The 12265-nt window shown below is 38.9% G+C and overlaps 1 protein-coding gene across 2 annotated transcripts in view; it reads right to left on the bottom strand.

Moving 5' to 3' along the window:
• The window catches only part of LOC111861218 (MTOR-associated protein MEAK7), a 29671-nt gene extending 18760 nt beyond the window's left edge, over window positions 1-10911 (bottom strand). The window contains exons 1-3 of one of the 2 annotated variants that reach the window (XM_023845612.2): window positions 10601-10911; window positions 5351-5566; window positions 2250-2817 (exon numbers count right to left, since the gene is read on the bottom strand). In XM_023845612.2, the coding sequence (XP_023701380.1) occupies window positions 2250-2817; window positions 5351-5566; window positions 10601-10738 (922 nt within the window). In that variant the 5' untranslated portion in view covers window positions 10739-10911. The remainder of the gene's footprint in view (window positions 1-2249; window positions 2818-5350; window positions 5567-10600) is intronic. The other variant, XM_023845613.2, reaches the window with a different exon arrangement.
• Between the last annotated feature and the right edge of the window lie 1354 nt (window positions 10912-12265).

Genomic DNA, 12265 nt, shown 5'->3' with positions numbered 1-12265 from the left:
ACACACACACACACACACCACTTTATGCAAACATTTATAACTACAAGAGTAATCCATCTTCATGCAAAGTAATACAGTTTACTACATCATTATTTTTATTATCAGGCATGACTGCAGACCAGGTGAAAAACAGGGTGCCCATAACAATGATAATAAACTGCACTTCTGTTGCTCAGCACTCTAAATCATGTTTGGGTTCTAATGGCAGACATTTTGAATGTCTCCAATAAGAACAGCCTGATGACAGATCTGTACCACCATTTTCGATTGACACTGTAGTTTTCTGCTATTAACAAACCATGAATGAAGGATGAAAGCACAAAAAGGTGGACACTCAGTATAAATAAGTTGACTTAGAACCACTTGCATTATGGGAGCAAATCTAGAGACCATACATACATACACCTTTGCAAAAAAACATATTTTAAAATTTGGCAACTGACATGTTCATCAGTCAAAATCGAGACATATTTTTTTTCATCACAGTAAGTAAAAAAGTAAGTAAGTAAAGCTATCCCTGTACCAGGCCGTGAAGGCCCCAAAGGGTTGCGAGACGTTGAGGGTCCCACATTATCAAGACAATCGGCTCAAATGTGGCGTTAAGGTTGTCAGCCTTACGCGCCGGCCGTGCTTTACTCCCCAGGAAAGTTATTTAATTAATTCCTGGTACTCATTTCTGTTAGAGGCTGAGTAAACCCCAGGGCCTAGTGCGGCTGGAAGGATTAGGTCAACTGAAAAAAATCCAATGACCTCATCAGGACTTGAACCCGCGACCTTCCGGATTGTAGCATAGCCCCTCAACCACTATGCTACTGCATGCCCCCCATCATAGACTATGTATATAGTTAAATATTAACTCTTATGTAAATACACTATGTCTCAAAACAATCCTCTCACTTTTTAGTTACTTATTGTGAAATAAACAACATGTGTGCTGGAAAAACATATATTCTGAAAGATAAGTCAGTGAAGTAAGGACCACATATACAGATGAATGTTAACTTCAGTGTCTTCTCAGACAGACAACATTCTGTAGAATACTTTACTGAGTTTCTAATAAAGATCAACTTAAACTAATGTGTGTATAAACATCCCTTCAATATCTTCATAAATCACACACATTTTTAATCACAACATTTTGGAAAATATGTACCAATTATGTTACCAAACATGGCACACGGAACACTCAATAGCCCTAAATGAGCCAACATATACAAGGCACAGAGAGATACAGACAAACAATCAAGAACGTTTAAATGAATATACAGCAACAAGATAATGAATTTCTAATGGTAAATCTAGTTATAGGACTGGCAGATAAAATGCCAAGGATGAGTACTTTTTCCAGGTACAGTAAAACTTGGTCATAGCAACATCGGTTTCTGCGATACCTTGTCTATTGCATCAAATATTCAATGGTATGAACTAATTCCTCACAAAGAAACTGTTTTTATACCTTGCTTAGTACGACATGTACAAATGCATCAACCTCGTATGTAATGTCATTTTCATTCCTGAATTTCTCTGATATCGTGGGAAAGTTCGATGTGTCTGCCCACACTCACTTTCTCTACTTGCTGACGTGACTGTCCTGGAAGAATACGACTGCAGGCTGCAAGAGGAGCGTGGGTTTTCTGTGAAAACAAGGGTGTGGGGTGGGACTGCGTGAATAGTGCAAGAGGATGCGGCAGGTTGTTAACTGCATTCCTTTCCTAGAATCTCGTCTAACAGGACCTCACATTGTCTACTTACACTATAGTGTTCCTGCCTAAACCCAGAGAAGTGCAGTAGTGAAAACATGGCAATGAAAAGGAAAGTTTTAAGCATAGAAGCGAAAGTTAAAGTGATTCGTGAAATAGAAAATGAAAGGAAAAAAGCTGATGTATGCCGTGAATTTGGTTTGGTGAATTCTACAGTACAAACGATATGGAGAAGCCATATTAATTCCACGTTAATGTTACGTTAGTCTGTACTTAACTACGAATTTCACTAAAAAATGCAACATTTTAACTCTGTTTTTGGTAGATTTTTACGTGACTAACATAAGGCTACTGTGGAAGTGCCCATTTCGGTTACAACAACACTATTTTTAGGTCCCTTTGATGACGTTATAACCAAGTTCTACTGTATATGGATGTTACCATTTTATAATGCTGTTTCCATCTGTCCAATGATCTTGATATATATAATATATATACTTTTTGTTAACTATGTGGATTTGTTGCAACATACATTCATGTGATTCTGACCTTGGAAGTTTGGGCCTACAGTCCAGTTCTCTGATGCAAATCCTCCAAATACATTCCCGTTCTTGTCCTTTATAATAATTACGGTTGGTCCTTTATCTACAATAAGACCAAGCATTTTTGCAAAACTTTCTCCATGAATCCCTGTAGAAAAACAGAACCTCCACTGATGCTGCATTGCTGATGGTAACAATGTATTCACGAACAACACATCAGGGACTTTCAAAACAGATGGGAATACCAGCTTATGTTGTGGCGGTACTCCTTTGCACAGTGGGAACAGACAGTACTCTGCTGATTCATCCCCATGTGTCATACCTTCCTGTGGTATGTGGTATAAATGATACAAAAAAGATGTCTGAAGCTTTTGAAATTGTGAGCATAAACCAAACCACCTTGCAATACCCTCTTCAACGTTCTCTTCCTTTTCCAGGTTTTGGCACAGTGACTGTGCCATTAGCACCAGTTTCGAATCTGAGATTTCAGTACCCAATGTCATCCAGGATTTCAACATTATATGGTCCATCACTGTTAGAATTATTATGTAAGATGATATAATATCCTTCACATACTGGAAATAAAAAGATACAATCAAGATAAATATATATATTCCATGACTTTAGAACATCAGCACAGGAGGATCCAAATCACAGTTTCAGAATTCATAAATTTGAGAAAACAACATCAAAAGAGGTGATGATCATATTTAATGAAGAGGAACACATAAAAGAATGAATACTGCAATAATTTTACTTTTCTCTATCATCCACGCTAGCATAATAGTATGGATTTTCAATATTTTGGGTTGCTGACAGTGGTAATTTCATCAAAATACTAAAAAATACTGACAGCATCAATTCTTTTTTGACTGAGGAAAGCTCTTTCTAAGGGGCCCAACAGAGTAGGTGTCTTCCCTCACCTGAGGACGGAAACAGATCCAGTTTCCGAAACGTTTTTTTCCTAGTTATTTAGAATCCAGATGATGGACAAAGTCCAAAAACCCAGTATCTCTGTGCAATTATTTTGTTACAACTCTGTTTCAAAGATGGTACAAGAATTTGTTTAATTTAGGAGAAATGTGGTCCTTTTGACATGCATATTCAAGATTGCAAATCTGCAGAGTATTTTCTAAAGATTTCGAATTTCATATCAATTTGTACTTCATAAAAGAAAGATTCATTAATTTGGTTTGAGTCAATTTGGTAGTACATCTGAAAAAGCACAAAACATATTATTCTTCAAAGAGAGTTCAGATGAGCAGAAGCATTAAAATGTCACTCAACAGGTACACCGCCCATAATGTAAAAAGGACATGATGGGCTCTGCTGTACTGATCTTACTAGAGAACTGATAAATGTTAACCATTTCTATTTTATGTCTGATGAATGCAATTCTGTCAATTGTGGGTTATTTTAGTGACAATTAGGTACAACCGGGCACTGCTGCCATTTATACTTGATGTGCTAATCTAATCAAACTATTTTTGCATAAACTGTGCATCAATACATTGACTACATCAGGCTATAACTGGACACTGCTGTCTTCCTTATTATATGCCTGATTTAATGCAATTCAGCATAAATATGGATTATCATGCCAATCACATTTAGGCTGTGGCTGAATGTACCTCTGCATAAAGCACAGCTTCTCACATTCATATTGTTAGGGGAGATGGAACACTGTGGCCCTATTTTCCACACTGGTTGAAAGTAATTCTGTAACTGAACTAAAGGTATTTTATATAGATTTGTGAAGTTAATTTACGAATATTAACTTCAAAATTTCTAGTTGTAAATTTCACCATGGTAAATTCTGAAAATGAGTTTCTTTTTGTCCACATTAGTAAGATAATTAATTAACAAAATTAATGAATACAGAGTAGAACATGTTCCACATTTACATGGTACCAGACTGTGTGACATGACTTGCTGTAAATGCATGAAAGTAGGAAGCAAATACTGAATACTTTCAGTTTTTCTCCTTCTCAGATTCTTCCATGACTGATATCAGTCAGGCTGATATATAAGAAATGTGAGATTTATGAAGATGCCAGATACTGAAGGCATTCTATGGATTGGTACCTTTCAATTTTCTATATAATGGCATCCCGATTTGAAGACCCTATTATACCCTATACCCATGACTATCTTAACAGTACACTTTCAACTGCTGACATCAAAATATACTCTATAAAATGTTCCAGAAATAAGTTCAGTGCATTGGATGAGTGCTAAGATAATAAAAACAGTTTACATACACATGGGTCTGGAACAGCTTCAGTGATGTACTAGAACCATTCAAAGGTACTCTGCTTATACACGATTCATGACTGCTTTAAAATAATGGTGGTGCCCATTTGTAACTAATTCTGTGTGCTTTAAGGGTCTGCTCTAAGAGTGAAGCATTTTGAAATCATGTCCAGAAGAAACTATGTGGAAAATTATAAAAGTCATGGAACTAAGAAGTGTGATTCAATAAGGCCTCACACCTGTATTCACATGGCACACATTTCTTCTCTCTTCATCTGTGATAGTCTGAATACTTTCCAAAATCTTCCTCAGTTCATTGCGACTAATTATCAATCACTTCTTCAAGTAAAATTCATTGTTTGGATGCCATATCATCTAAATACTAAAAGAATCATTAAATGACCAACTTAAAAATTTTGTCCCTTGTTTATTTCCATTCTTACAGATTGTCTAACACTAAGTAATATTTGCAGATGATCTAGTATAATTAAATTGCTTCCAACTGACAAAAAATCATAACATTTAATTAAGTTCTTTAACTTCTGCTCAAAGTGATGTATGACGCTGAAACCTCAAATATCAAGAGTATAACATTGCAATGGTCTATTAGCCACTTATATATATATATATATATTATGTAATGCAAATACTGCAAGGGGGGCCAGTAACCTTCATTCTACAGTGCTAGTGCAGTCCATTGCTGCAGGTGATAAAGTGAGAAAGTTGACAATTAATGCAGTAACTGCACTTAGTGAAAAAACTATGTCCAGTCATGGGCACCAAACAACCCCTGCACACAAGACACGTGCTTCAATATCAGTCTGTAATATTTCACCAACATAAGAAGACACTCACCTCCGTTATGTTACTGACAGTAAGAGCACCATCACTGCTATTTTGCTTCAACAAAGAAACCATGAATTTTACCTTCTCATCACATGGGTCTTTCGCTAATTTAACAAACAAACTTATAAATGTGTCATAGTAGATTGACTTTTCTGGATCACTTTTAAAAAAGTAGTCCTCAAATAGTGTAAGGAGTCCCCTCTCCATACTATGTTGCCAGTGTTCCTGTTGAAAGAATTACCAACCATGAAACAGACATCAAAAGTGAAGGAAACATCACATACAAAAAGTCAAACTTCTTAATGGTACACTGAAAACAAAGTGTGGCCCATCTGTATGGAAATAGTCTCTCCTGAAAGAACACAATAAATAAGCAATACATATATACAAGGCCTGACAATAAAGTTTGAGAACTCACTGCCATCTGCTTGCTGTGGCAGCAGTGGACAGAAACCTCAGTATGGTTTCATGATGCTAGTATATTAGCGTTTCACAGCTGTGTTGTTGTTGTTGACCTATGGCAGTCTTTTTCTGAGTGACGTCTATTCTTGTCTGAGTGTGTTCTGGTGTGACAACATGAGAATGTTGGAGATTCAATTAGAATTTCTTGTTAAACTTGGCAAGAGTGTAAGCAACACCAGATAGATGTTAGTGCAAGTTTACAGGGATAATGCCATGAAGGAAACAGCAGTTTACAAGTGGCTGACATTTCTTCTGAGGGCAAATAAAGTGTCACTGATGAAGACTGATCAGGACGACCAGCAACAAGCAGAACTGAAGAAAATATTGCAAAATTTCATCAAATGGTCTGTGAAAATCATCGGTTGCCTGTCAGGAGCATAGCAGAGCAAGCCAACATCTACAGAGAAAGAGGAAAATCTTAACTAAAGATCTTAACACTAGGAAAGTGTGTGCAAAAAAGGTCCCAAAGGACCTGCTCACATGGAACTGTCTGTGAGTGAGTTTTTAGGTGGCAAACAAATAACTGTGCTGGAACACCCTCCCTATTCAGCTGATCTAGCCTCCAATGACTTCTTTCTGTTCCCGAAGATAAAGGAAATATTCAAAGGAAGGCTCACGAGTGACATCACATACCCCCAATCCTTCCATCATTATGCAACGCTCGGTAAACACCCCTCCCCCACAGCACTTCCCACAGTGATGTAACAGGGGACACCACGGTTACTATGCAGCAATAAACAATTCTCGGCAGCGTTCCCCAGCAACGCCTGTAAACACGACGTTACGCAACAGTGGTAGCTATCATGTAACTGTTTTCTGTGTTCTCAGTGCAGAAGTTACATAATGAGGAGTATTTGTCAGTGTATCCAGAGTTACTAGAGAGAGAGAGTAACCAGTCAGTTGCAGTCTAGCATTCGCCAGAGTGAGTTGTAGTCCAGCAGCTACAAGTTGAGTTGTATTGAGTGAATGACAGTGACTCTAGCAGGAGAAGTAATTGTGATACTGCAGATGGCAGTAGTTGTGAAACTGTGAATTGTGTAAATGTAAGAGCGAATGTGCAATACATTCGCTAAGATCCAAGACGGCGTGAAGTTATGTGTCGCGTTACATACCCAACATGTGGCAATATATATAATGTGACTTGTTGCGCTATGGATGACGCCCCTCCCTCCCCGCCAGCCATGANTAATAAATGCACGAGTCGATTTCTGTTTAATGATAATAAAATAACAATATAATAATGTGACTTGTTGCGCTATGGACGACGCCCCTCCCTCCCCGCCAGCCATGACGTGCCGAGCGGAGCCGAAGTGAGCCGAGTCCCAGCATGCTGGTCGCTATGCAAAGCGAGTAAACAGCGCTTGCTAGGCAAAGCGGGAAAACAGCGGTGACATAACACGGGACGCTGCAGTTGTTACGTAGCCGTAAACAACTCCAGACAGCATTACCAGTAACACTGGTAAACACGGCGCCAGACAACAGTGGTGCCTATTACGTGGCCGTTTTCTGTGTTGTCCGGAATGAGGCTAAATAACGAGCAGCGAAGACTATTCACAGTCAGTTCTCAGTTCTCGAGTTATGAGTTAGCCAGCAGTGAGTCAGTCAACCAGTCAGTTGCAGTCTAGCATTTGTAATACTGCAGACAGCAGTAATTGTGAATCTGTAAGCTGTGTGATTGTAAGAGCGAATGTGAAATAAAATTTGCTATATCAAATACGGCGTGAAGTTATTTGTCGCGTTATATACCCAACACATGACAATATGTATATTAAAGAGTTCTACATTCAGAACCACAGAGGTCAAGAACACAAGAATTCCCAAACTGTGTTTAACAGAATTCTGGGATTCCATTAGGGAAGTAGTGCAGTTCCATAGACTTCCTTACAATTGTCGACTTACAAACGATTTTACGTAAAAAGAAATCCTAAAATTTCTTCTGCTGTCATATAATCATTTACAGCCTTTAAATACAGTGGATACTACTTAACATAAAGATGGATGTAGATATTTTTCAGTGCTTATTAATTCATTTGATATGGAAATACTGTTTAATCCCAAAATTTGCAGTCCAAAGAATATAAATAAATGAAAAATTCTCCAGATAACACAAAATGGGGCTTGAGGCAAGATTTCTAAACCACTCTCTAGGGCTCTTAGCAGTAATTCCTTTTTACCTTTTTACCAAGACAACTAAGATTCACATAAAATATTGCTTATACAGGACAAATAGGGACCAAAATTAAATTCAACTGACACTGTTCTGTTTAACTACTCACACTCACTCACTCATGGAGCTGAGCCCCTCTTGAGAAGCTGCCAATTATGCAGCTACACAAGAATTTCCCAGCATTTTATGGAACTCGAAGGTTCATTACTGTGTTCACAAGAGCCCTCCACTGGTCCCTTTCATGAGCCAGATCAATCCAATCCATACCATCCCATCCTATATCTCTAAGATCCATTTTAATATTGTCCAACCACCTGTGTCTTGGTCTTCCCAGTGGCCCCCCAAATCCCATCAGTGGTACTTTCAGAGCTGAAACATGCCTGTGAACCACTGGGTATGGGAATATGTTATGTGTTCAGCTTATGCACTTTGTCAAAAGAATGCATAAAACAGATGTCAAGAAATCAGGTTTCATCCATATAAATTATGCAGAGAAGCTCACTTCAGACAGAAAAACCTACAAAAAATTAACCCATGATGACTTTCTTCCACATTCTTCATGCACTGTATGCCACACAGGTAGAGTTACCATTTTTTCCCATCCTCCATACAGTGTATGCTATACTACATCCACTATGGGAACGAAGATGTGTCGTCAGTTAGTGATGTACACTGGTATATCATCAACATACTTTCATTATTCATATGCTAGCAGAAAAGCCAAGAATACTTATGCAGGCGTTCTCTTCCACAAGATAACCTACACAAGGTATGACATACCCTACTCATGCATCGAACGTACTTTACACAGTCTGAATTACCCCTTCCTTCCACATCCCCTTACATCATACACTGCATTGCCTCAACAACTGACAGTGCTATTAAATAAAATAAAAATGAATAAGTAATAATCACCTGGTTTACACTACATTTCTTCCATTTTCTGTGTTTGTTAATGTTAAAAAATATCTGGTGTCAATGGCATCATATGTATGTATCATGGTAACAGATTATGTAACATCCAACATTCCCCACATCATCACGTGCGCTAACCAATCACAGTGCTGGCAGCACTCGTATTTATACACACTCGCTGTCCAGGCCACTTTTATCATCACATGTGCTAGCCAATCAGCGGTCACAATTGCAACTGCCAGTTTCGCTCCAACCATCAAGCATGGTATAAAAGGCGGAACCCAAAACTTGCAGTGTTCAGCGATCACATTCAGCTTAGAGCAAAGAGTCATCAGCTTTTCACTGCGACCAGGCAACCGATGTATTTGCCGCAAGTCTACAGCGACTATGCTTCGCGACCAGGCAACCGACGTAGTTACCGCAAGTCTCCAGTGACCATGCTCTGTGACCAGTCAACCAACGTAGTTGCCACAAGTCTCCAGCAACCATGCTCTGTGACCAGTCAACCGACGTAGTTGCCGCAAGTTTCCAGTGACCCCGCTCTGCGACCAGGCATCTAACGCAGCTGCCGCAACTACCAGCTGAATGGCTGTAAGACTTGGCCTACTACGAAGGAACAAACGGCCCTTTTCAGGGCCCACAAACTTTTCGGAGTGGTTGTCTATTGGAACATCGACAATCCCACACTGGTGACCCCGATGTGATGATTTACAGGTGGGATGGACATCGAGTGCTGTATAAATATGAGCGTCGCCAGCAATGTGCAGCATTGACCTAGGAGTGAGTGTTGTCTGTTAGACTCACATGTCTGTATACAAATGAACAACATATCCTATGTGATTGTGATGTCATAGCTTACTTGAGATTTCATCACTTGGATCAGTTCTTCATGGAACCAAGTGACTTTTATGACACCCCCATAAATAAAGTCCTACATTTCGTCGGAAGTGTAGGATTAATAAAGAGTTAATCCAAAGGGGAAGCACAATAGATCATTGAAAGTCACAGTGTGAGGGCCGGATTTTATGGCTCACCCTTTACACACATACATACAAATGAACAAAATAATCAAGTCATAGCATAACAGAAGACACATGATATATTTTACATAACGAGAAATTCCTTACAATTATTCCACAGCGAATACTGTAAATCATATATAACAGCTGCTATTAATTATGTGTTTTACAAATTAAACCACAGATCACATGTAGGACAAAAAGGAATTCATTTACTGCCAAGTAAAACTGTCGTGTTTGTACACATAGGTTTAATTCTTATTGGAAGCATGTGTAATAATTCAATTTTGCAAGATTTATGCCTTTTTATATAGGTCAGTCATCATAGCAATGGACTACAAGCTGAACAGCTGGAGTTCGATTCCTGGCAGGGATAGTATTTTTCTCTACTCCAATATGTTCACATTGGTTCTGGGGCCCACCCAGCCTCCTACCCAATGGGCACCGGGGACAACGCGGTCAGGACCTGAAGCTGAACCGCTCACTTCCATCTAGTGCAGATGTCAAGAACTGTGGCGCTACACCTCAACTCACCCATACGTCTTTATGCTGTGCTGCTTAAACACAGGGGCAACTTTACCTTGCATACTTTATTATAAAGATGTGTCAGCGAGCGAACACACACAAAACTAACTTAACCCAATCGCCTAATCTACTTATGGTATGTTAATCGTAATGCCACCATTTAAAACTTACTCTCAAATCTTCTTTACTACATGCTGAGTGATCATGACAAAGAGACTTGAACATTCTTTGCAAACAGTGGCGTTCTTCATGCGATAATACCGCCTCATCCGAAATTTCAGAACGTTCTTTACACTTCCTATTACCCATTTTATACCAACTCTCAACCACAGACGGTCTATTTAATTCTTAATTCCTTCTTACACGTATTCCTTTGCGTAACTTACGTACAGTCACATTCACATCACAAATGCCGCTCCCATTACTTTTTATATCACAGATCACTAAATATCTTCCTAAGAACATCAAATGCAGCAGCCATTTTGAAGGAGTGCTATGACATCGCTACGCGTGGGAACGGGTTGAATTAAATTTGAATACAAGCGGGAAGGATCCTTCTATGCACCCTAAAAATAGCAAAACTGTAGAATAAAAATTGAATTAAAAAAAAATGGGCATTACTTTTGGAGTGAGCTACGTACAAGTAAGAAATGATGGCTTTATATCCATAGCTCTCTAGTTACAAAGCTCGATGGTTTGTGACACCAGACAGATCCTTCACAGTGTCAGCACCTACTTTCTTAACTACAGTCTCCTTGGTCTTCAAACTGCTACCTTTCCACAGTTTCCCCATCAAAATACTGTGTGGTTCTTTGCTTTCTTTCTCAATGCTGCATATCCAGTCAACACTTACTGCCTCAGAGTGGAATACTCTTACAAGAAAACTAGCCAAGCTGAGATAATCAGTGAAAATTAAGCAAGGCCTTCCTCTGCTTGCATAACACTTAGATTTCATGTACTGGCATGGCTGTATGTAACTTCAGTATTGAAGCTCATATTCTTTTTAAGATCTGAAATATTTTTATATGCCTGGTATTTTAATTAACTTGTATACAGAATGTATCAACAATAAGCTTCATCCCAACACAAAAAAGACCGCAAGTCTCTTCCTGCTCACAGTATACAGCAGCACATCAAAGTGGAGGGTAGACATGGAATTAATATACCCAGCTACCAGACTACACAGTGGCATAATCCAGAGGGCCACATTATGCTGCCTACAATAAATTCACTACAAATGTATGTAACTGAAGCTGAACATTCAATTCCCTCCAAATTGATAAAAATAAATTCCAAATTTTCGTGAAACATGTGACACCATTACAGATAACTGTATCATTTTGGAATCGAGAAGCAGCTTCACCTGAATTAGTTTCAGTAACAGCATACATAAATGTCTCTCGTCTGTGGGATGTCAATGTTCACAGAGACAACCACTTGAAGCTATAACAACAAAAGTTCGTCGCGTTTAGAACGCCTATTACAAACGAGCAGGAGTATGTCTGGAGAATATCGGTGGAGACTCCTTTCGCGGCGGTTGGTCCGGTCTGGCGATAACAGGCCCTGAAAAGGGCCGGTTTGTCTAGCAGTGTATAGTTGGATACAACGCACGCAGCCACAAGAGTAGAACACATCATAAGACATAATATACACACGTTAGAAACATAAGAACGACCCCCATGTGGATGATCAATAACACACACAAATTTAAAATATGATGTATGAGATAATAGGTGTTAACAAGTTTTAAATACATAAACTTTATTATTTTATAAGGATNACCCTGAAGATGGAGGCGATACGTTCCTCCGAAACGTCGGTTAACACCACTTATAC

The sequence above is a fragment of the Cryptotermes secundus genome, unplaced genomic scaffold, assembly GCF_002891405.2.
Source record: "Cryptotermes secundus unplaced genomic scaffold, Csec_1.0 scaffold1799, whole genome shotgun sequence".
Classification (NCBI taxonomy): Eukaryota; Metazoa; Arthropoda; class Insecta; order Blattodea; family Kalotermitidae; genus Cryptotermes; species Cryptotermes secundus.
Note: the sequence above shows the minus strand (reverse complement) of the source record. Positions and strands in the feature narration are given on the sequence as shown.